The 21,969-nt window shown below is 41.9% G+C and overlaps 1 protein-coding gene across 2 annotated transcripts; it reads right to left on the bottom strand.

Annotated features, from left to right (window-relative positions):
- Positions 1 to 341: 341 nt before the first annotated feature.
- Positions 342 to 21,136, bottom strand: ciita (class II, major histocompatibility complex, transactivator). 2 transcript variants are annotated; one of them, XM_075454992.1, is made up of 22 exons: positions 19,768 to 21,136; positions 11,293 to 11,352; positions 9,654 to 9,689; positions 9,430 to 9,489; positions 8,929 to 9,030; positions 8,758 to 8,820; positions 8,036 to 8,077; positions 7,013 to 7,240; positions 6,456 to 6,506; positions 6,228 to 6,341; positions 6,084 to 6,137; positions 5,753 to 5,970; positions 4,285 to 5,588; positions 3,523 to 4,059; positions 2,102 to 2,281; positions 1,921 to 1,992; positions 1,762 to 1,842; positions 1,585 to 1,668; positions 1,372 to 1,455; positions 1,188 to 1,271; positions 871 to 954; positions 342 to 784 (listed from the first exon to the last, which is right to left on the bottom strand). In XM_075454992.1, the coding sequence occupies exons 1-22, from the start codon at positions 21,116 to 21,118 to the stop codon at positions 709 to 711; spliced, it is 4,965 nt and encodes a 1,654-aa protein (XP_075311107.1). In that variant the 5' UTR covers positions 21,119 to 21,136; the 3' UTR covers positions 342 to 708. The 2 variants fall into 2 exon arrangements, with proteins under 2 accessions (XP_075311107.1, XP_075311108.1); XM_075454993.1 differs by lacking the exon at positions 19,768 to 21,136 and adding an exon at positions 16,861 to 17,017.
- Positions 21,137 to 21,969: the final 833 nt, after the last annotated feature.

Raw genomic sequence — 21,969 nt, 5'->3', positions numbered from 1 at the left:
TAACTGTCTGCTGGTGCAGGAAGAGTAAAGTGTATGGAGCTTGGCAAGAAACAAATTCACATATACAAAAATAGTGCCGACAAAAAAGATCATTTGTGTCAAAGATAGGAAATTAAAGCTCGCAGCCCTACAGACAGACAAATACTCTGGAAAGCCACTTACCATCAAAATGGGGAAACGAAACATGCAGGGAAGGAAGTGAAAGGGGTGAGTTTAAAATAAACCAGCGAAATTAGTGTAGAAAAACCTATTGGATGACAAACATTTGGTGGCGACAGCAGACACCATTTTATATGAAAGTGCCAGACAATAAGCAGTCCACGATTCAAAGCCACACGATATACAAACAAAAATACTTTATGTAAAAAGAAAAATGAGATGGACAAAACAAAAAAAGACAGCACACAACACCTTTCATGTAATATATACAAAAAACAAAAAAATAGTGCAAAGTTGCTGGTTTAGTTTGTAACATAGCATTATACAGCCATGCACACAGGCAGTGCTGTGTGGAAGTATGGCGGGATCTTAGACAGAATCTGACAAGATCACCTGAGGAATAGAGCAGCAATTTCATTCTTGTAGAGCAATCTATCTCTCTCTCTTTGTTCATGTCACTTTCTCGTAAGCACACACTTTGCAGGAAAGCTATTGCGTAGTGTTCCCCATGCATGATACATGCGACGGCATGTTCGCCGCCTTGTCATTCTAATGCCAAAGGATGCGGCTGTCCTGCTGCTGAAGTCGCTCGAAAACTCCGTATGGAATACACTGATTCCACATCCTGTGATGAGAGGAGACAAAAGCAGGTTAAGAAAGAGAAGATTAGGATAAAAACTTCTGATAACGTTACGAGATCAGGGCGCTCACCTCAAAGTCTTCATTTTTTTACAGTTTCTCAAACTGGCTCCCAAGCTCTGCGCACCAACGTCTGACAGCTTGTTATACTTCACACTGTCGAGCACAAGGAAGAAAAAAAACAACTCTATCAGATGGGATTTTAGTGCCCAAAGATGGTGCCCAAATCCTGCATATCTGGAACAACAGACCAATAAATCAACTGTAAACATTTGACTTCAATAGCTACTATCATCACATCCGTGTGGTTCCTGTACTTTCACAGTGTACATGCGGTTGGAATACAAACAGAATTCTATACGAGGACGTTGGCTGTCAGAACAACTTACTCAAGGTCTGCGAGAGAAGCCATGTGTGGGAGAACAGCTGCTAAACTCTCTGCCCCTTCATCAGAAATCACATTGCTGTAAAGACTGGAGAGGACAGAAAGGGAAGTGAAACTGTGGCTCTCAAGAGGGGTGCAATTTATAGGTGTTGTGTTGGCATATGTTTGCATTAGAAGACATAATTTACCTTAAACAGTGAAGTTTGGGCAGATCCTTTAGCGTAAGTGCCAGTTTCTTTACTCCCTGGTCTCCGATGCAATTCTGTGACAGACTGAGGAGGGGGGGGGGGGGGAGTTAAAACACTTCTTTAGTTTATCACATAGAAAAAAATCAAACCAAAATGGTCAGCCTTTTTGTCTCCCCAGACAGACAAAAACAGGGCGAGTCAACATGGACTCACTTTAGTATCTCAAGAGAGTGGAGCGAGACCAATGCAGTCGCCAGTTTCTCTGCACCTTTGTCCCCTATCTTACTCTTCTCTAGACTGAAGAAAGAGCAGGAAAGACACTGTTAGATACTTAGACGCGCATCTCATAAACACAAAGAGAAAACAGGAAATGAAGCTGTGTACACTTACTCTAAGTGCTGTAGATTTTGCAGCCCTGGGAGGAGGTCCCATAGCTTAGGAAGAGCCAGGGGACCATTTTCTGGACCAAGCCTATTGGGAAAGGCAATGTCATCATTACAGTCATCCTCCTCCCATTACATTCTAATAGCAAATGGCAGAGCTACTCACTCAAATTCCAGCTTGTGTAGCTCTTTGACTGCTGGTACTCCCTCGGCCAGGATGGAATCAAATTTGCCGGAGCTGCAGTTGAGCATAACTCACATTTCAGTGACCAAACGGAGAACCGTTGTGTGCTGCAAAGTGTAGCTAAATATACAGTATCTGTGTGCCCCTGTGTGTGTTGTCTTACCTGTCCAATAGCCTCTTGTGCAAATGGGTGTTGACCAGCTTTTCCAGGTGCTCGATGTGACACACCTGTGTGGCTTTCAGAGGGTGGATCTTGAACTTGGACACCGCTTCTTGAAGGAGCTCCTCTTCACCGCTTTGCTCCAGCTGCCCCCACAAGGTGATGACATCAGCAATGCAGGCCCTAAAGCATACACAAAGGCTCGGTCTCAGAGGGTCCGACATTGGCATCAATGGTTTGTGCAGCGATGTAGACGAAAATACCAAGAAGGCTTTTCGTATAAGTCTGTTTTGCGCTCTAGGCACAACACAAGTATCCTTCCCAAACTCTTGATCCACAACAAAGACATAGAGCGCATTCCTCTTGTACAGCGGTGTCAATTTTCTCTTGTCTTTTCAAATATAAGCAAATTAGGTGAGCTAATTTGTAAGTAAGTGAGCAAGTCAGTGAGCTACTTAGTTGGACGAGCTAATAATGGCAACTAACATTATGTAAGTAGAAATAAGCACACAGTTTACCCCACTACCCTTTAAATGCTGTACTAATACTCGCAATGGTAAATTCAACAGAATTTCTTTGTGCTGGTTAGGTCTTTGTACTGGTTAGGTCTTTGTGCTGGTTAGGTTTTTGTACTGGTTAGGTTTTTGTAATGGTTAGTCTTTGTGCTGGTTAGGTCTTTGTGCTGGTTAGGTTTTTGTACTGGTTAGGTTTTTGTAATGGTTAGTCTTTGTGCTGGTTAGGTCTTTGTACTGGTTAGGTCTTTGTGCTGGTTAGGTCTTCGTGCTGGTTAGGTTTTTGTACTGGTTAGGTCTTTGTAATGGTTAGTCTTTGTGCTGGTTAGGTCTTTGTACTGGTTAGGTTTTTGTACTGGTTAGGTCTTTGTACTGGTTAGGTCTTTGTACTGGTTAGGTCTTCGTGCTGGTTAGGTCTTTGTACTGGTTAGGTTTTTGTACTGGTTAGGTCTTTGTACTGGTTAGGTTTTTGTACTGGTTAGTCTTTGTGCTGGTTAGGTCTTTGTACTGGTTAGGTTTTTGTACTGGTTAGTCTTTGTACTGGTTAGGTCTTCGTGCTGGTTAGGTCTTTGTACTGGTTAGGTCTTTGTACTGGTTAGGTCTTCGTGCTGGTTAGGTTTTTGTACTGGTTAGGTTTTTGTACTGGTTAGGTCTTTGTACTGGTTAGATCTTTGTGCTGGTTGGGTCTTTGTGCTGGTTAGGTCTTTGAACTGGTTAGGTCTTTGTGCTGGTTAGGTTTTTGTGCTGGTTAGGTTTTTGTGCTGGTTAGGTCTTTGTACTGGTTAGGTCTTTGAACTGGTTAGGTCTTTGTGCTGGTTAGGTCTTCAGGCCTGTCCTTAGAGGATTGACTTTTATTGGACACTTTGAGGAAGTGGCTAAGCAAACTCAGTTGATATTAAAACAGCTTATTACCTGTATGTTTTGATGTTGTCGAGGCCCACCAGAGCTCTGAGTCCACAGATCCGTACCCCGGTGTCTTCCAGATCCAAACAGAAAGTTCTGCCTTCAGCTCCAGCCCGCTTGAGAGCGTTCTGCACAGTGAACACATCTGGAGGGCTGAGTGGAACTCCGTGAAACGTCAGGGATTCTGGAAGATTTACTGCCAGATGGGTCAACAGTTGTGTGCTGCCAGAGTCTCTGCCTCTCTCTTCATGTGTAAAACTTGCCTCGTGGACGCAGTGGCATGCCTCCAGGATCTGTGCGGGGCTCAAGTCGCCAAAGGACAAACTTTCCAAGTGTTTTGTTACTAAAGCCTGCTTGTTGGCCACCATATCTCTGAAAACTGTCTCTGTGTATGAATGGAGCCTCTGCAGTTCTGTCCTCTTGTGGAAAAGGAGGCTGACTGCAAATCGCTGAGTGAGCACAAGCTCCTCCCCTTGAGGTCGCCGACGGACTTTTGCACTGGTCTGGAAAGGGAGGTGCTGGAGAAAGGAGCGATCTGACACAGTCCTGGGGAAATGGAAAAGTGAGGGTGGGTGAGGAAAAAGCAGAAGTAAAACTGGAAGTGAAAGGATGGATTCTTTTTCACTCTAACACACCAGAAAGACCAAATATCATGCCACCTGAAAAGGAGAGCTCTGAATCAAGGTTTGTCAGCCACATTTTACTTAACCTTTCAGTTAGGGACTGTATCCTAACTATTTTCTCATGAATGCAGAAACAGTTTATGTTTACCTTGACAAAGACAAATGGACAGCAGCCACGTAACTCTGAAGGAAAGGGTTGGCCCACAACAGGACGTGGTCACCACAGTCAGTGTCTCTGCCATTTTCCTTTATCTCTCCTTCTTCCATCTTATTTTGGTCTCCCCCCTCCCTCTCTCCTCTTGAGACCGCAGGTCTCGTCCTCAGGTTATGAGAGAGGAGGAGCCCCGTCCTGACACCGAACGCCTCGAGTTTGGCAGATATGCCTCGTCCGGCAGGAAGGGTGGAGGAGTTGCTTTTGACTCCCTCCCAGGCCAGAGAGCCCAGCTGTGACAGCAGCTCTCTGGTCTCGGCTGTTCCTGCTTCCTGGCCAACATTCTCCTCGTCCTCTTTGTCTACCTGTTTCTCCTTTGCCCTCCTTGTTGTTCGGGTGCGAGATGGAGTGCACACCAGTGATCTGGACTTTGTCAGATGATTTTTCTGAGGACGCCTAGCTTGAGAACAGTCTGAGCTTTCCGTTTCTTGTACAGACTGCTGAGATACTTGCGTCTGACCTTCGCCGTGCGACATTCTGTCTTTTTCCATTTTCAGACAAAGCACTCGGTGACAGAGCCCAGTTAAAGTTCTTGGTAGAACCTCAGAATTTTTGGATTGCTCTAAAACCATACACACCAATCGGCACAGTCCAGGGATCCAGCAGAGGAGATGGAAGAAGCTGCTGCTTTTTAAACAGTCCTGAGCAGATGCTCTGAGCGCAGGATCAGTGAAGTACTGAGACAAGTATGTCTCTACATTTGATGGGGTGAAGCCACACACCTCTAAAAGGCTGTCTACACGCCGGAGTAACTGGCTGGCAGCGCCCCTCGGCCGGCCGGAGAGTAGAAGAGTGCAGCCTGGAAGTAGGACCCTCTGGAGGATGGCAGAGTACAACTGCCTTACTGTGAAGCTCTGCGCCTTACTGTCTTTCTGCAAGGACGTTGCCAATTCTTTTTCCTGAGTCTGGAGTAGAGTTTCGTAGTGCCGCAACTCGTCAAACCCATCGAAAATGATAAGCACACGTTTAGGAGCAGCTAGGATTTGATTGTATACTGCTTCAGGGTCCATACAGGAGGGGGCAAAGGAGGAGAGCCTGAGGAGGAGCGTCTGAAGGCTATAGACGGGCTCTGTTAAAGGGAGTCCTTTCCCATCTAATAGGAAGACAAAGTCAAACTGCGGAATGCAGTCTTTGGACCAGTCGAGACACAGCTTCTTGATGAGAGTGGTTTTTCCCATGCCAGCGTTGCCAAGCAGCAAAATGTAGTTTTTAGACTTATCTCCATTTGTCCTTTCAAAGATCTGAGGGGAAAAGGATTAACATACAATTACATTAAATAATGTTTTCACTGACGTGAACAAATCAGTATATCCGCTGCAGTTTCACATTTGTATATTGTTTGAAACTCGGCTTTCCTGAAGTCGTATAACTCGAAATGATGACTCTTAGAAAGTAAGACTCTTACTTGACCAAGTCCCAGTGAGCTTTTCTGCCGATCTGTATCTCCAGTGATGACCAATTCCTTGTCCAGACATTTGTTTGTGTTTTTCCCTGAGCGAGCAAGCTCTCTCTGGCTCACTCGAACATCTACGTAATGAGAGTTCAGGCTCAGTCCTGCCTCCATATCCTGACAGGTTCGACACATGTGTGCTTTGGCCTCCTGAATGTGGTCCCTTACGCCCTCTACAAGACAAACACGATTGAATGTAAATCTACTCCTCCACAAAACGGGAGCTGTATTTTGAGGAAATTGTGGATGTAACAACAGAAGAGAGCCTTGAAAGCAGGTGACTTACGTGGAATATCGAGAACAATGGGCGACTGGGGTGGATCCTTCCACGGGGACGTCTCTGAAACATGACAAATTGTATTTTTCATATGCCAGTAAGCCCAAAAGTCCCCACAAAGACGAAAGGAATGGCAAAGATAGTGATGCTCACCATTGCTGGGGGAAAGAGGTGAGGCACAAGGGGGAGACATGGCTTTGCTGGCCGTGTCTGATAGAGAACCTGGCGGGGATGAACTCATCAGAACTGGCGCTACTGCACCATCCACTACAAACGCAAGAGAAAAAAAATGGCGTCACACAACCAGAGGGACATCTGTGCATACATGCACATAAAGTAGACACTGGCTCATACACACATTCACAGGGGCTCTGTACTCACCAGGGGAGAGAGGGGGAACTTGTTGTTTGCAGGGTGGTGAGGCAGAAGGAACTATAATAGAAAAAGGGTTAAAGTATATATTGAAGGTACTGTATATAGACAGTAAATAATTACACTATACAATAGAACAAAATAACCTCCAGCCAAATATAAAACAAATGGACCGAAACATGTGAAATTAATCCAAAAGGTGAGAACAGGTATAATGTGAATGAAGCCTAAGATGTAGTCTTAAATTAAATTAACATTAATTAATGTTCATTTCCTGAAATCAGACCTGCATAGAAAATCAATCAAAGGATTGAGGCCTAAGAAAATTTGGTTTCGATGTCTCGTGTTGCCCTGAGCAACTTTATTTAAATGTCGACATTTTCCCTTAAAGGAGCAGTCAAACAAAAAGTTCCATGAGCAGGGATGGTGCTCACCCTAACTTATCTTATAATCTCATAGGTAAAATTCTATTAAGTGGATCCAACTACAGCTCCATTTAAGCAAATATTGTACAAAAATAACTTTTTACTTTGGCCTTCCAGGATTAGCTTTGTGTATGAACTCACCTATTATGTATGTCGGTGTGGTAGCCGTGTTGGGTAGTGGAAGCCTGAGTAGAGGAGGAGAAGAAGACAGCTGCACCACCTGATACCGTGATGTGTCTGGGATCGTGATGAACTGAATGGGAATGGGAGACATCGACTGGGAGGGAAAAACATGAAGGATTCTTGGTGGAGTGGTGGAGAGGCCCGTCATAATCTCTTTTGGCATTGGCGCCGATCCCGCTTCAGTCCCTGCAAGACAACCAGATGAATCATCCCTATCATTTCCTGCAATCAGGTTTTGTTAACTTGAAAGAAATCAGAGAAAAGAATGGGGGTAAATAAGCACACAGTACAGATCTGAACATTTCTTTAAGGAAACAAGGAACTGAAATCAACAATGTTCCAGTTGCAGATGCAGTGATATAAAAACACATGACGACATTTCAGCCTACGTGCGACTGTCCTAAGCAAAGCATCTAACTTTCAGCTTCTCTGATCATTCTGTTGAGTTATCAACTGCGGGCAGATATAAAGTTAGACATACAGCTATGAAAGCAAATGTCAACAAGTTTTCATCATACAAACACCTATTTTTTTTAAACAAACATAGAGGAAGTTAAGTGAAGGTGGAGTTCTTCTTTTAATTTATCAATGTGACAGATGACATCTTTAGAAATGTTACTTCCTGTTTCTTGGCCTCTTGGCATTTAAACCATTGAAGGAACACAGTAAACACGAACGACCAGAGTGCCTTTCACCCTCAACTCCAACATATTGTAACATCGTGTGAAATGCCTGCTCTGTAAAATAATAAAGTAATAATGTAAACTCTAGTGTGCATAGAGCTTGGTTGTTATAGTTGGTTTAATTCATAACATTAAGATTGAATATGAAATAACGTTGTTTTTTGTCATAATATATATTTTTTAATTGTGCAGTGTTGTAGCTATTTCGTTGATATTCTGGTGTCGCATTTCTGTTTGCTGAAATCCATGTTCTCTAGAGAGTGGAATCAGTTTTAAATGATCAGTCACAGAAACTTACCTTGGGCTGGCTCAACGTCGGCCTCTTGGGTTTTTGAACGAACTGCAAGAATCAAAGAGCCAACATTCAAACATACTTCTTAGCCAGACTCATATGGAAAGTCACAAACGTGTCCATAAACTCATTGTTTAAACCTCATACTTCACATCAAAAAGGATTTTCCTATGGCTGACTGAAAATTGTTGTCTCAGGGATCATACAGCTGGATTTAAGAGTTTCAGCTCCTCAACTAGGATTCGGGTGAATCGAGCAGCCATTTGTTTCCATTCACGATAATTGATTCCAACAGATTCCAACATTCAAACAATAAAGTCAACACTGATGGAGGCTCTATAATTGGCCTGAGCATCATTGTGACAACTGAGGCCAAAGTCTGTCAAAGGGTCATACTGGCACATATTGGCAAAAGTAGAACCCAATGGCTGCTTTAAATTATAATTTAATAATAATAATATAATTATATTATACTATAATTATACAATAAGGTCAAGACAAATCCACACTTGCAATATCTTGATAATCGTGCCATTTATTTGCTCCGATTAAACACTCCCTATGTTGCACAGACTCTGTTAGTACATGAATCTGGACTCTGGAATGTCATAAATGACGATAAAGAGATAAAAATGGCTATGAAACATTATAACTTGATAGTCAACAGGGGAATCAAACATTTGAACAGTGAGATAGAAAATCATGGGGAAACAGTTTGGATTTCTAACCTGCTCTTCTCGGCCTTTTCGCTGCTCTGGCGTTCTCGTCAGTGCACCGTTGAGACCGAGGAACTGAACAGGACAAATTGACTTTTTAAGCAAGCGGGTACTATACGATCAAGCATGCAGTATTTTTGGGCTGCAAACCTAAAATTAAGTTTTACGCGACTGGTTATTTACCACTTTTCTTCCTGTTTTTTGTTGGGCCTGTTGGTTTGCTCTTCCGCCTCTGCTTACGGTGGCTGGGTGCACAGGGGACCTCTATTGCCATGGAAATGCCACCTGAGGGGAATGGATAGAGGAAGTAAAAAATTTTTTAAAAAAGCAGCTGGCAGATACAGTAACTAGAAATTGTTATGCATTTCAGTAGTGATCTGAGAAGCATGGCCATTAAGTGAGCTTTTTCTAGACATCCTTAAGACAAAAAGAAAGGAAGTGATACACAGTGAAAAAATGTCACCTGAAACAGAAAGAAATAAAACAAAACAAAACAAAAAAGACTTGTCTTTCATGAGTACAGGCTTACTTCCTTGTTGAAGTGTTAAAGACCAGATTAATAGATCAGTAACATTATCATGAAATGATTACATTATCTAGAAATCTAAATGTAAATGTAATTAAGGAAACTTTTTATCCTTCATTTGTTACGTGGGCAGCAAAATAACAAGGAGAGACTCTCACTGTGGCGCTTGGGTTCATCCATGCAATTAAATCCGCGAGGATCAAGGAACACAGTTGGATCTAGGTGAGCGAATGCAAAAAAAAGGTAAGTTAAAAAAACACTGACTTTAGATTTTGTGTGAGTTTGCAACTGTAAGTCAACTCACATATGTTCATCATGTGTGTTATTTATCATGTTTTTATGTACACAGTCAACATTTTCCAGACATTTAGTTGCAACTTACCAATGAAATCATCATCCAAGTATTCAGATAGATCCTCTGAAACAGATGCGATAATATTCATCAGACAAGACATTTCCAACAGTCCGTTTTCCTATTTTCTTGCAAGTAATGTGAATTCATTGGGCCTGAATATATTTTTCTGTGGCTGTGTTCCATTCCACAGTGTAGCGGTGCCCAGAAACATGGGATACTCTTAATTTCTATCACAATGTTTTATTTCCCTTTTAAAGAGGGCTGTAAAGCAAAGAATAAGCACCATGTGTTAAAACATTAACGTGTAAGTGTGCAGGTAAAACTTGCTAAAGGACATCGAACCAAATATTTGATGGGATGCATATATATATTTATGACTGTGTGTATCATTTTGACCCTGTGTGGACTAGAGATGCTTCTAAATAATTTCAAACTTGTGCAACAAATTCTGCTCCCACGATGAGTGTGCGTAAACTTCGGACCACAACTGCATATATGTAGTCATACAGGAGTGATAAAATCTAAACCGACGCAAAATATATTCTAAGCGAATTATGGCATAACCTCCAACCACACAACTGGGTCTGAAAGATCAAGAGAAGACCAAACAGCAAAAACAACACAAGCGAAAATGAAATGTGCTCAACTGACACAGCCCCTGACTGGAGTGCTCCAGGATACGTTATTTATGTCTTGAACATGTTAGATTGATCATTGCTTTGATATATTTTGTATTCTTTTTTATATCTTACTGCTATATTAAAGTGTCTTGCATTTTCTAGATTGTAGTATATTATGAGTTGTTATCTTTGTTTTTTGTTTTTTTTATTCTTCTAGCTATTTGTATTAACAGCATCTGGCCTGAGAGAGCAAAGCAGAAGGAGGAGGTCCTCTTACTCCACCTTCTCACAGGAGTCTAGCTCGTATCCAACAAGTTGTCAGTCTAATAATGATATATAATAATAATACTTGAATATAGAATAGATTATTATAGAAACCTTTTAGTTTGTACACTGAAATCTGACTTTTATGAGTTTCCAGAAAACATAATTTTGAAGTTTTTACTTTAACAAACGATTAGATCTACATAACAAAAGCGTATTGTATATATAATCAATGATACTATGATCTAACAGTTCCTTCTCTTATTTCAGTCTCACATTGTTGAAGCTTCACAACTGCTTGGTTAAGATAAGCTAGGTTTAGGCAGTAAAGAAAACTTGGTTCGGGCTAAAATACATCGTTTTCCAGAATGTCAACGTTCAACTGGGATGCCATTTTGTTGGTTGCTTCAACACCAGATACCACATTTGTTCATACTTTTTTTTTTTTTTTAAACGCAAATCCACATTTGAGTTCTGCTTGAACACATTTCCCAAGGTGTTGTTTTTCTGCAGGACAATCTCTTCCCATGGGCTCAACCTATCCGATAAAAGTTATGACTCCGCAAAAAGAACCCGTTTTAGGTTGAAATTGTATACTTCAATGTGATGAGTCTTTTTAATTTTTTTTCTTCTTCTTATCTATTCATTTGTTTATTTATTTATTTAATGTAGGACAAAATGCTAAGTGGAGCTCTTTTATCCAAACTCAACAGCTGATTAGTTTTTTCTTTACTATATAGAGAAACGTTCGGGAAGCTTTGAAAAGATGTAGCAGTGCTTACCTGGCAGATTAAAGTCAAAAAGGATTAAGGGGTCTTGGTTTGCTTCTTGCATTTTGGCATCTAATAACATAAAAATAGAAAAAGAGAACAAGAAAGGTGAGTACTGATTAATAAAAGAGTGGCGGCATCAAGGAATGTACGGATATCATCAGCTTAGAGGATGATGTGACACTGTCATTCCCGTGGTGGTATTCTTTGTGATCAGGCTTTGCTCATGTCCTCACGTTGAATAACTCCTATATGAAGTCATTCCTATATGCTGTTGTTTTTGCTCTCTTAAACTTGAAGGATGAAAAGGGGTCAAACGTAGTCCACATTTGTAAAGTCTGTGTTATCAACAATAAAGAGGGGAACCTTTAAATGTGAGGCTTCCTTTCACTGAATGACACAGACCACCACAGCAAATTAGTTCTGCTAACAAACACTGCACCGTACGAGTCTATCTTTTTGGCTTTCTTTCTAGCTGACATACTGCACAGAAGGGCTTGTATTTACTAGAATATATCTATATGTATCACATACCTGCTAACAATTCAGATTTATCTGATCTCTATGTTCCTATCCTAGGCTCACTTTATAAAATGTTCCCCCCTCAGTAAAGACCTGTTTATTGCTCTGTTATGCTTTATATCGGGACAATTCTGTGCTTTACAGGGTGTCGGTTAGTTTAGCTTGTTGAGTAGATGTCCCATACACATTGACTGAAGCTCCTCAGTGTGGGAATCCCCAGGTTCGAGTCCTTGGGTTATTTGCTGCATGCACCCCCCACACACAAACTAACACACATACACGTACACATTTCCTGTCAAGCAACTTTCTAGCACAGACCACTAGTGCAAACAAACCCCATAAAAAATAAAAAGAACTCTGCGCTTTACCGTAAAACTTTTGAGATTATCCACCTAACTTGTACTAATGGAGGCTGTTTTAGATGATGAATGAAGTGCTAAGAAGAATTTAAGGGAAAGCAGCAATTGGAAACCTCCGAGAAAAATAGGTTGGGAAATGGATAGGTGGAGGATGCAGAAAGTATGTGAGGAGGAAAAGAGATCTCATTGTTGAAACCCTGAGGCATGTGTGAAAAGATAAATCCTGTGCCAAAATTGTTGCACTTCCTGTAGGGAACTTTTCAATTTCATCTCCAAATTTGTGTTTGATGGATGTTTGATTCTTAATCTTTAACCAATGACTCATACAGACAGGCTTAGTATGATCTACATTTGCTATCCAAATTCACATTTACATGGACATGCAAAGAAGAGCTTTTTTAAGTCCTGGGCTGTCCTTCAATCTGGGTGTAGAATTGTCTTAAAAGGGAGCCATCTGACTGTCCAACATCAAATGCAAGTATAGTAATGCTTCTCAAGGTTACTGGTGTGAAAGTTTAAGAGAAAAAACTAAAAGGTAACCCATGCACTGGTTTTCTATGCTTTTCGCCCGACCTCAGGCATATCTTAAGCTTTGCCACTCATGGTGGTTTTCAGGTGAACCCTTGCTTCGCCAAAACACATCCCTGCCTTTTATATGGTCACAGTCAAAGTGCACAGAAACTTGGAACGTAGAGCAGACAACATTCTTGCACAGGGTAGCTACTGAGATGCTTGTCTTGATGGGTCATTATCTTGTAAACAAATAAAAACCTAAACTGGGCGCTGATCTGAGGCAGTTAGGTTGTGGGCAGGAAGACTCAAAGAGTAGCTGACTTTATGATAAGAGGGGAGAATCTACCCATGTCATTGACGCAAAGCAATGAGAAAGAACCATCCATGATTAGGGGATTCTGCATTGCTCCAGTCAACAAAACCATGTCAAATGGTATTTTAGGGGTCAAACTGGATCTTCGTGGGTTAAACGACACACCCCATCATCGTTCATTAAGGTGCCTCAAGGTGCCTCATCCCCTTACAGACACACTGCACACCCTGTCGTAGAGCGATGTTTGAAAGGTTGTAAGCCCTAGAAGTAGATAACTAAAACTCACTCGAACAAATCAGACAAAATCATTAATTTGGTCACTTACACTACATTGCCAAAAGTATTATGCTCACCTGCCTTTACAGGCATGACATCCCATTCTTAATCCGTAGGGTTTAATATGACGTCGGCCCACCCTTTGCAGCTATAACAGCTTCAATTCTTCTGGGCAAGCTTTCCACAAGGTTTAGGATTGAATTTTTTAGAATTTTTGACCATTTTTCCAGAAGCGCATTTTTGAGGTCAGACACTGATGTTGGACCAGAAGGCCTGGCTCACAGTCTCTGCTCTAATTCATCCCTCTGCCCTCAACCCGATAGAACCTGTCTTCTATCGGGCCAGTCAAGTCCTTCCACACCAAACTCGCTTATCCATATCTTTATGGACCTTGCTTTGTGCACTGGTGCGCAGTCATGTTGGAACAGGAAGGAGCCATCCCCAAACTGTTTCCACAAAGGTGGAAGCATGAAATTGTCCAAAATCTCCTTTCACTGGAACTAAGGGCCAAACCCAGCTCCTGAAAAACAACGCCACACCATAATCCCCCCTCCACCAAACTTTACATTTGGCACAATGCAGTAAGACAAGTACCATTACCCTGGCAACCGCCAAACTCATACTTGTCCATCAGATTGCCAGATGGAGAAGCGTGATGTGTCACTCCAGAGAACGCGTCTCCACTGCTCTAGAATTAGGGCTGAACGATATATCGTTATCTTATCTATATCGAGATATGAACATTCAAGAAAGTAATTTCAAAAAAGCAACGATATAAACGATATATTTCCCCCGCGCTTAACTCTTTCGGTGCCATGGACGTCTATAGACGTCAATTTTAAAAAAAACGCTGACTGCCAAAGACGTCTATAGAGTTCAATTGCGTTTTTTAACGGAGCGGGCTGGGGGACAATCTAGCGGAGTTTGTCACTAAATCTTAGGCTTGTAAACACTAAACAGAGAATATACTGGCAAAATTACCCGCAAGGTGGCAGCAGTGCCACTTTGCACAAAAAAAGAAAAAGCGTGTTTTCTCCGTTTTTTGGGTCAAACAGCTGTTTTTGGTGAAACCAACCTATGTTCTACTGTCTATTACTAAAGGACTGAAAATGGTAGAAACAAACTTTTTTTTCCTGATGAAAGAAGAGAGTCTACTCTTTCGTTTGGTAATTTCGGAGTGTACATAGTCATAAGACACACTTTTCTGTGTGTCAGTCAAAATACTGTAAAAACACTTGGCAGTATGGGTGTCTCTGAACTGAAAATGGCTGGCAGCCAATGAGTTAAGATTGCACTTGAATGCACCCCACCGCCAGCCAACCACAAAGCTTATTTCACGCTTGCTGTGGATCGACAGCTGAAGCCAACCAATGACAAACATAGGAGGGTGGGAGTGAGGGAGAAGTAGACTGAGACGCACACAGCCACACACATTCACGGGGAATTCACGGCGAAATCAAAACGAAAGAAACATAAGAAAAGTGACATGAGCGCGGAAGACAATTCGGCCGGTGGCAGTGCAGAATCTAATTTTGTGCCAAAACATAAATCATTCTCCATTATTTGGAGGTATTTTGGATTTAGAAAGGATGATGTCGACCAGAGCGAGGTGTTGTTGCACTTCAATGCACTTTCAATGTTTCACCTTACACCAGCTGCTGCATAGGTTATTTATTGTCAAAGCAGAGCTACAGTAAAATGTTAGATTTTTTTAATTTATTGATTATTGAGTGACTTTATGTTAATGTTGATGGCAGTGAGTTCTAATCAATAAAACTGCACTCTTTTGTTTTATGATGTTTTTATTTTTCTGAAGAATGCTTGGTTTTCACCAAACCCGTAGTCATATCGTATCGATATCGAGATATCTAGCATGAATATCGAGATATGAAATTTTGTCGGTATCGTTCAGCCCTATCTAGAATCCAGTAACGGCGGGCTTTACACCGCTGCATCTGACACTTTGCATTGCACTTGGTGATGTATGGCTTGGATGCAGCTGCTCGGCCATGGAAACCCATTCCATGAAGCTCTCTGCGCACTGTTCTTGAGCTAATCTGAAGGCCACATGAAGGTTGGAGGTCTGTAGCAATTGACTCTGCAGAAAGTTGCGCACTATTGAGCCTCAGCATCCGCTTTTAAAAAAGAGCAACGTTTGGCGTTGAAAGATTTCATTGCCAAGAAGGATGCATTTCCTCGTCGAATTTCTGTCGCTCTACATACGTCATCTGGTATAAGTGATACAATTGGCTATGAATCGCGCGCAAAGCAGCATGGGAAGAACCAGACGCCATTTGATAGACATTCGTAGCGCCCAATAAACGGCTCTAGGCATTCGTAAACCACGCCTCAAATACGAGAAAATGCACACCTAGTTCCTAGACCACCATCTCATCGAGATGTGGACGCGTCAGCCAGGCTAGCTGCAGCTGCTAACAAATGGGGTATTGAGTACTCAATTCATTCACACCCACAAACTTGTGTTCACACCCACTCACGCCTTGTTGTCATCTGACTAAAAAAAAAGCATCCGTCTAAAAATCATCCCCCCAATTTCCCCTTCAAATGAGCTGCAAATTCATAGTTTAAAAAACCTAACAACAACTAAAATATGTTTCTGATATGCTTTCAGAACGTATGTGAACATCTGATGATGTTTTCGGTCATATTAAAGCAGAAAATACAGAAATTCTTCAGCAGTGGAAAACAAAAAAAACAAACATCAACAAAAAGAGCCACATACTCCCCAACTGTGGACTTTCAACTTTCTGATAAGGTTTGTCAATGACTCTAACATTTAAGATTTATAGAGTGACTATAAATCTTAAATGTTTCCCTTGCGCTATTAACAGTACAGCTTCCTGTTACACTGAAACTTTATTTTGTATTTACTGTACAATCTGAGGGCAAAAGTAAGAGGAATTGAAACTAATCATAATAATGGCACAAAACAGCCTCAACCGTAGAAACAATCACCAAACGCTCCCAAACAATGCTCCACAGCTTGCGAGGGAAGAAAAAACGCAACTTCATCCTGACCGTGAATATGAGTAATATTACTCATACCTTGCATCTGGTTACTTGTGCGCACTCTCATACATGTGCCCACACACGCTACCGACAACTGTATCATCAACAAACCTACTTTGATATACTTGACCAAATTCCCCTAATAGTAGGCCAACTAATTAAATTCCTCCGTCCGCAATTTTTCAAAGCATTGTGGTGGGCTTAACGAGAGAAGCACATGCGTAATGGAGTTCGCTTTACTGTACAACGACTGTTTCAAGTTTTTATTTAGTGTAAATCCACCCAAAAATGGCTTAAAATGACCAAACGGCGACGCTTATCAAGGTAATATAAAGTTTCCTACTAAAAAGTGCATCTTTGGAAATTTAAGTTTGCTTTCTGCAAACGCTCTGATAACGCAAGCTTGATTAAAACGTAGGCCTATTACTGTACATGATTTAATAAATCAACATGCAGCTAATTCAAATACAGTGAATAAAAGTAGATGGAAGGGGAAAATCCCCACTCTTGCCACGCACTTTAGATAAACGCGCGCATCCAGCCCCGTTGAAAGAGGAGAATATTTACCTGTCGACTCTCTCTGGAAGAGATGCTGGGGTCGCTGGAATCTCTGCTGTATATTCACTGTGCGATAAACTCCAGCCACAGGAAAGCTCATCAAACGCTGCATATAGCTTGTCCTGACATGACCCACTCATAGTCATCCACTGCGCGCAACCTGCTTTATACTACTCAAGGGTTTTTACTTTCACTTTGCCACAAAACGCCAAGTGTTGAGAAGGCATGGCTTGAAAATGAGAATGTCAACAATACCAGACTAATATAAATCAAACATACACTTTCGGTTTTGTGTACTAGGCTTACCCCCACCTTTTTTTCTTAAGAAAAATATATATTTACAATTCAAATAACCAGTTTTTTCACTTCGGAACAAGACCCCTGTTGTTGAAACAGAATGAAATTAAAGTTAAAACCGAAATAATAACAATTGAAGGTCTATGATCACATTCACAAGAAGCTCAAATGTTACTAATTCAACACTGCCAGTCTAAGAGTGGAGGACAATTAACAACTTTCACTTCTCCTGTCCTCAAGTCACTGCAAGGGCCTTGGGGAGGTTAGGACATGTTTCAAGGATTTGCTCTTTAAAAGCAACAATGATTCATATTAGAGAATAGAAGGCATTTCAAACGTTGAAAGTGAGACAGTTGCCCACTTTGTAATGAAAAGTATTAACTCATCTTAAAATTCGATGGCATCAAGATGTCTCAAAAAAAGTTGTGACAGGGCCATGTTTATCACTGTGTAGCATCCCCTTTCCTTTTAAAGGGGAACTGCGGTATTTTCAACATTAAGCCTCTTTTCTGAGACGTCTGCAATGTTTCAGAACCCCCCTCACAGCTTTTTTGATGTTTACTGCTGTCTCCGGTATTTGCCTAATTTTGATTCTTCTCAAAGTGCTTCAGAATGGCAAGTCTTGTGCATGTCCAAAAAGGTCTGTAAAAGCACCATAAACGTCCGTTTTCAAAATCATCAACTCACCGGAGTGGTTACTGGTGTGCACTGGTAATCCATATCAAATTTCGTTGCGAAAAGTTGCTTCTGTCGTGTTTTATTTGGCAGCTCGTTCATGGTCGCACTATTTTCTTAGTGGTGGCGGAGTAATATCAACGAACATCCAGTACAAAATGTCAAATGTCAAACATTGCAGACGACTCAGAAAAGAGGCTTAATGTTTAAAATACCGCAGTTCTCCTTTAACAACAGTCCCGAAATATCTGTGTGAATATACCCTGGGTGAGGTTGAATTTCTGTGGCTTTAAATTTGAAATCTTTCATTGCTCCGTCTGGTGTTTGTTAGTCCAGTGCCAAGTAAAAATATGGGCTTGCCCTCAAACTTTTTGGATTGCAAGTTCATCAGTAAATAACGGTGGCGTGAAATAAGAGTGCGAGCACGTTCAACCGTTTTCAACGTCTATGTTTTGAAGTGTTGCTGCCATGTGATAAAAAAAAAAAAATGAAATCAATTGGTTTTTACAAAAGACAACCAAATGGAACCTTTAAAAACACAATTCACACAATGTCCGATCTCTTTTGGAAACAGGAGTGTCGATCACAACACATCCTGTTGAAAATAAATGATTGATGACACTGGATTCACGTTACACTTGACTTCAAAAGGAAACAAACAAAAGCTCAGCTGGAGACAGGAACAATGCACAAGCATTTTATCTATTAAGTGGAAAGTACCGGCTCTACCTGTTTACCTGTTTGCAGTAAATGGCTCACCCAAACACATGCCACTTTTGTTACGTGTTTAATTCATTGTAAGAAGAGTGGATTCCCCTTTAATCAGCCCAATTATTCTCATCCTTTCCTTTTTGTTTGTGGCAAAAATACAGAATTGTTTCTGTGTGCAGTCACACTGGAACAGTTGATCTAGCCAGGATTTTGAAGCTGGCCTATATAACATTTATGAGTTGATATAAACAAAAAACAGACAGGTCATACCCCGAAACTTGGGTCCACCTTTGTTACTGAGTAATATTGCAGCATTCCTCACAGAGCTAAACATTACTGGTACTGGTGCACTGCCAAAACTTTGTTTGATGTACACCAATGGCAGCTTCTCACAGCCAATTCCACCAAGGCTGTTCAATGCTCTGTGCGACACAACTTAAATAACAACCCATCTAAATAATATAAAGATGAAGCTTTTGTGCTGCAAAGTTTCTCCTCCACTAGTTCACTGAAGACCTGCACTACTTAAAATATGGCCGTGACAATTTTAACTGAATACTTCTCCCCTGTTAGCCCATGTAGTTTGGAAAAGAGCACCCTCTTGTCCACCGTGATTCATAGGCTGCACAGCGGATAGAGAAGATATTCTGGAAGAGACTTTATGATTTGGAAAAGTTTGACGGGGGGTTGGGTAACTGTGTAGCAGCTTGGTGAATCCACAGCCATACCGCACCCTGGGAGGGACCCAAAATGAAAGTGAAAGCTTGCCATACTGTTGCCACAGGGCATTTATCAAATGACAAACAAGGCATACTTTTGAGTGCTGAAAAAAAAAAAGGAAAGCACCCAGAGATTTTGCCAAGACAAACTAACTGCCTTTTAGTCGCCTGGTTACACCCACAGAGACATGTAACGCAGTCTTCAGCCTTGTTCCCGTAAGTCCCGATGTTTGCTGAAAACAAGGGCTCACAGAAATGAAAGTGTCAAAGAGTAAGCACAGAAAGAGAGACCCTGAGCCAGAGGGATACTAGATTGTTGGGACCCATACAAAAATAATTTTAAGGAGGAAAATACTCTAATTCTTATTTTTCATTATAAACCAAAGTCATTTTTCTTTTTGCTACGTTAAGTTCTATTTTTTTTTTTTTTAAAAGTTGCACTTTCTTTCATACTAAACAACACATCGATTGATGGAATATATCTGTGAAATCAGAAGATCATGAGGGAACTTACCCTGGCGTGAATCCACATTGTCAAAGATTTCTGTTAGTCCGTCGGCGCCGCATGTTGCTGCACTACACGCACTCCTGGAAACATCTTGGGTGTCACCTGTGAGCCCCTCTGTTGGGCTGTAATGTGCGTTTGAGTAATAAGTGTTGTCTTGTGCAGGGTTTTTAGTGTCGTTAGCGTCACTGGATGAAAGAAGACGTGTGAAAGCATTTTCTGAGAAACCAGAAAGCGGCCTGCACTGTGTGTCTGCTGGCAAACAAAGCAGGCCTTCAGTTGTGTTTGAGGTCCTGTCAGGTGACCAGAAGACATCCAGGAGGCCCTCCAGCTTGTCGGCAGAGTGCTTTGTCTCCGTTGCTGTGCAGGCTTCAACAGGTGAGGCATTTCCTGCTGCTCCGTGGATTCTAAAATAATCCATGCCCATCTCAATTATCGCAGCGGTGTCGAGTGTAGAGAAATCAAGCCCCTCATCACTGGCTGCTTCTGTATGGTGCGTGAAGCTTGTGTCTGTGATCCCCGACTCTACACAGTTACCGATGCACGCATCAAGCGTCCTACAAGCGGTAGCAAGCTCCATTTCCTCTTCCACATCCAACATAGAGCACTGGGCTTTGCTGTCCGACACCATGTCGTCACCTGTTGAACAGCCAGCAGTCACCCAGGGAACCAGAGGCAGCAGCTTCCCTCGCCCTCTGTCCCAATGCTGCCACAGAGGAACAGCTATCCTCCTTGCTGCTTCCTCAACCTGCTCTAACCACTCCTTCTCATTCTCCAAATTCCCCTTATTATTCACCCTTTCATTATCACATACAGGCTTCTGCATTGGTACTGCACTGCTCAGCAGTTCTACCAGTTCATCATTGAATCTGAGACTGCAGTGGTAGTGTGATTTTGTTAGTACGGAGAATACACTTTCATTGAGGAAGTGTTTTTCCTTTGCTGTCCCTTCCCTCATTTCTTGAATTTGTTTTGGGCCGTCTATGTAAACATCTTGTGGGCTCATCTGTGGCCTGGACCTTGTGCCGTTCCATTCCCCCATTGATGAGACACGCGTTGATTCTGCCAGCTCGTGGCCTCCGACAGCAGATTTCGATCCACCCATCCTCACCTTACTGATCCGTCCACGGTTGAGGTGCCGGGGGATGGTTTTTCCTTGAGAACTCAACTCCCCGTCAACGTGGTCCCATCCAAATTTACTGGCCGTTTCCCTGCGAGACGATTCGGTTGAAAAGCCCCCCTTCTGCCGATGCAGACTCGAGCTCTTGCTGTACGCCTCTGAGACGATTCGCTCCTCCACCAAACCTTCCAGCAGAGCTTGGACCTCGGCTGGGGAGGCAAAGGTCAAAATCCCCCGCATTCTGTCCAGAATCTCCGAAAACTGAGCCATGGTGACAACGCCTGCTTCCAAAGAATCAAGCTTGATGACTGAAATTTAGTTTTTTTTAAGAGACACTGATTTGAGGCGTTCTCACAGACGGGGGAGGTGTTCGTGTGGCTGGATGGGAAGTCTGATTAGAGGTGGGAACATCATCATCATAATTACTATCGGGAAGTGAATGCAATGTCGATACAAGGAGAATTGATACGAGGCATAGTTTCTGTTTCACGCTTTCACTGTGTTACAAAATTCCCTCCAGTGGTTTATAGCTGCATTTACTTTTATCTAATGGTAATCATTGTTTTTTTTTGCCCCACAGAACACAAATATACTTGTGACTTTAAAACGCTGTATCATACACCGATCACTCAACTGCTGCACAGTACCAAAAGCAGTTAGTTCTGAAGCGTTCATATTGTTTCAGCACAAACGCACTCGCAGAGTCACTGCAAGTATCTCAGAGTTAGGAACTTTCTCACGGCGTGATGGGGCAAAGGCAACACATTTTCTCACTGCCCCGAAATAAAAACCTTTAGCCCTCTCTTCTGGAGCTTTTTTTTTTTTTTACACATTTACCTGTAATAACAAAACATTTATTAACAAGCACCGAGACACAGAAGGCCTTCACGACAAACGTGTTAACCCGTGCCAACATTAACTCTCCGCTGATGGGCGGGAACTGGTGTGCTTGCCCACATCGTGTGCCACGCCAAGATGTTATCATGCAAAACTTGTTTTGGAAGGGAAAAAACCAAAACATTTCCATGTTTTAAACTGCTCACAGCGGAGGGTTTATTTCACAAGCCCCTTTTCGTACTGCCATTGTAATG

Source organism: Odontesthes bonariensis, chromosome 21, assembly GCF_027942865.1.
Source record: "Odontesthes bonariensis isolate fOdoBon6 chromosome 21, fOdoBon6.hap1, whole genome shotgun sequence".
In the NCBI taxonomy this organism is placed as follows: domain Eukaryota; kingdom Metazoa; phylum Chordata; class Actinopteri; order Atheriniformes; family Atherinopsidae; genus Odontesthes; species Odontesthes bonariensis.
Note: the sequence above shows the minus strand (reverse complement) of the source record. Positions and strands in the feature narration are given on the sequence as shown.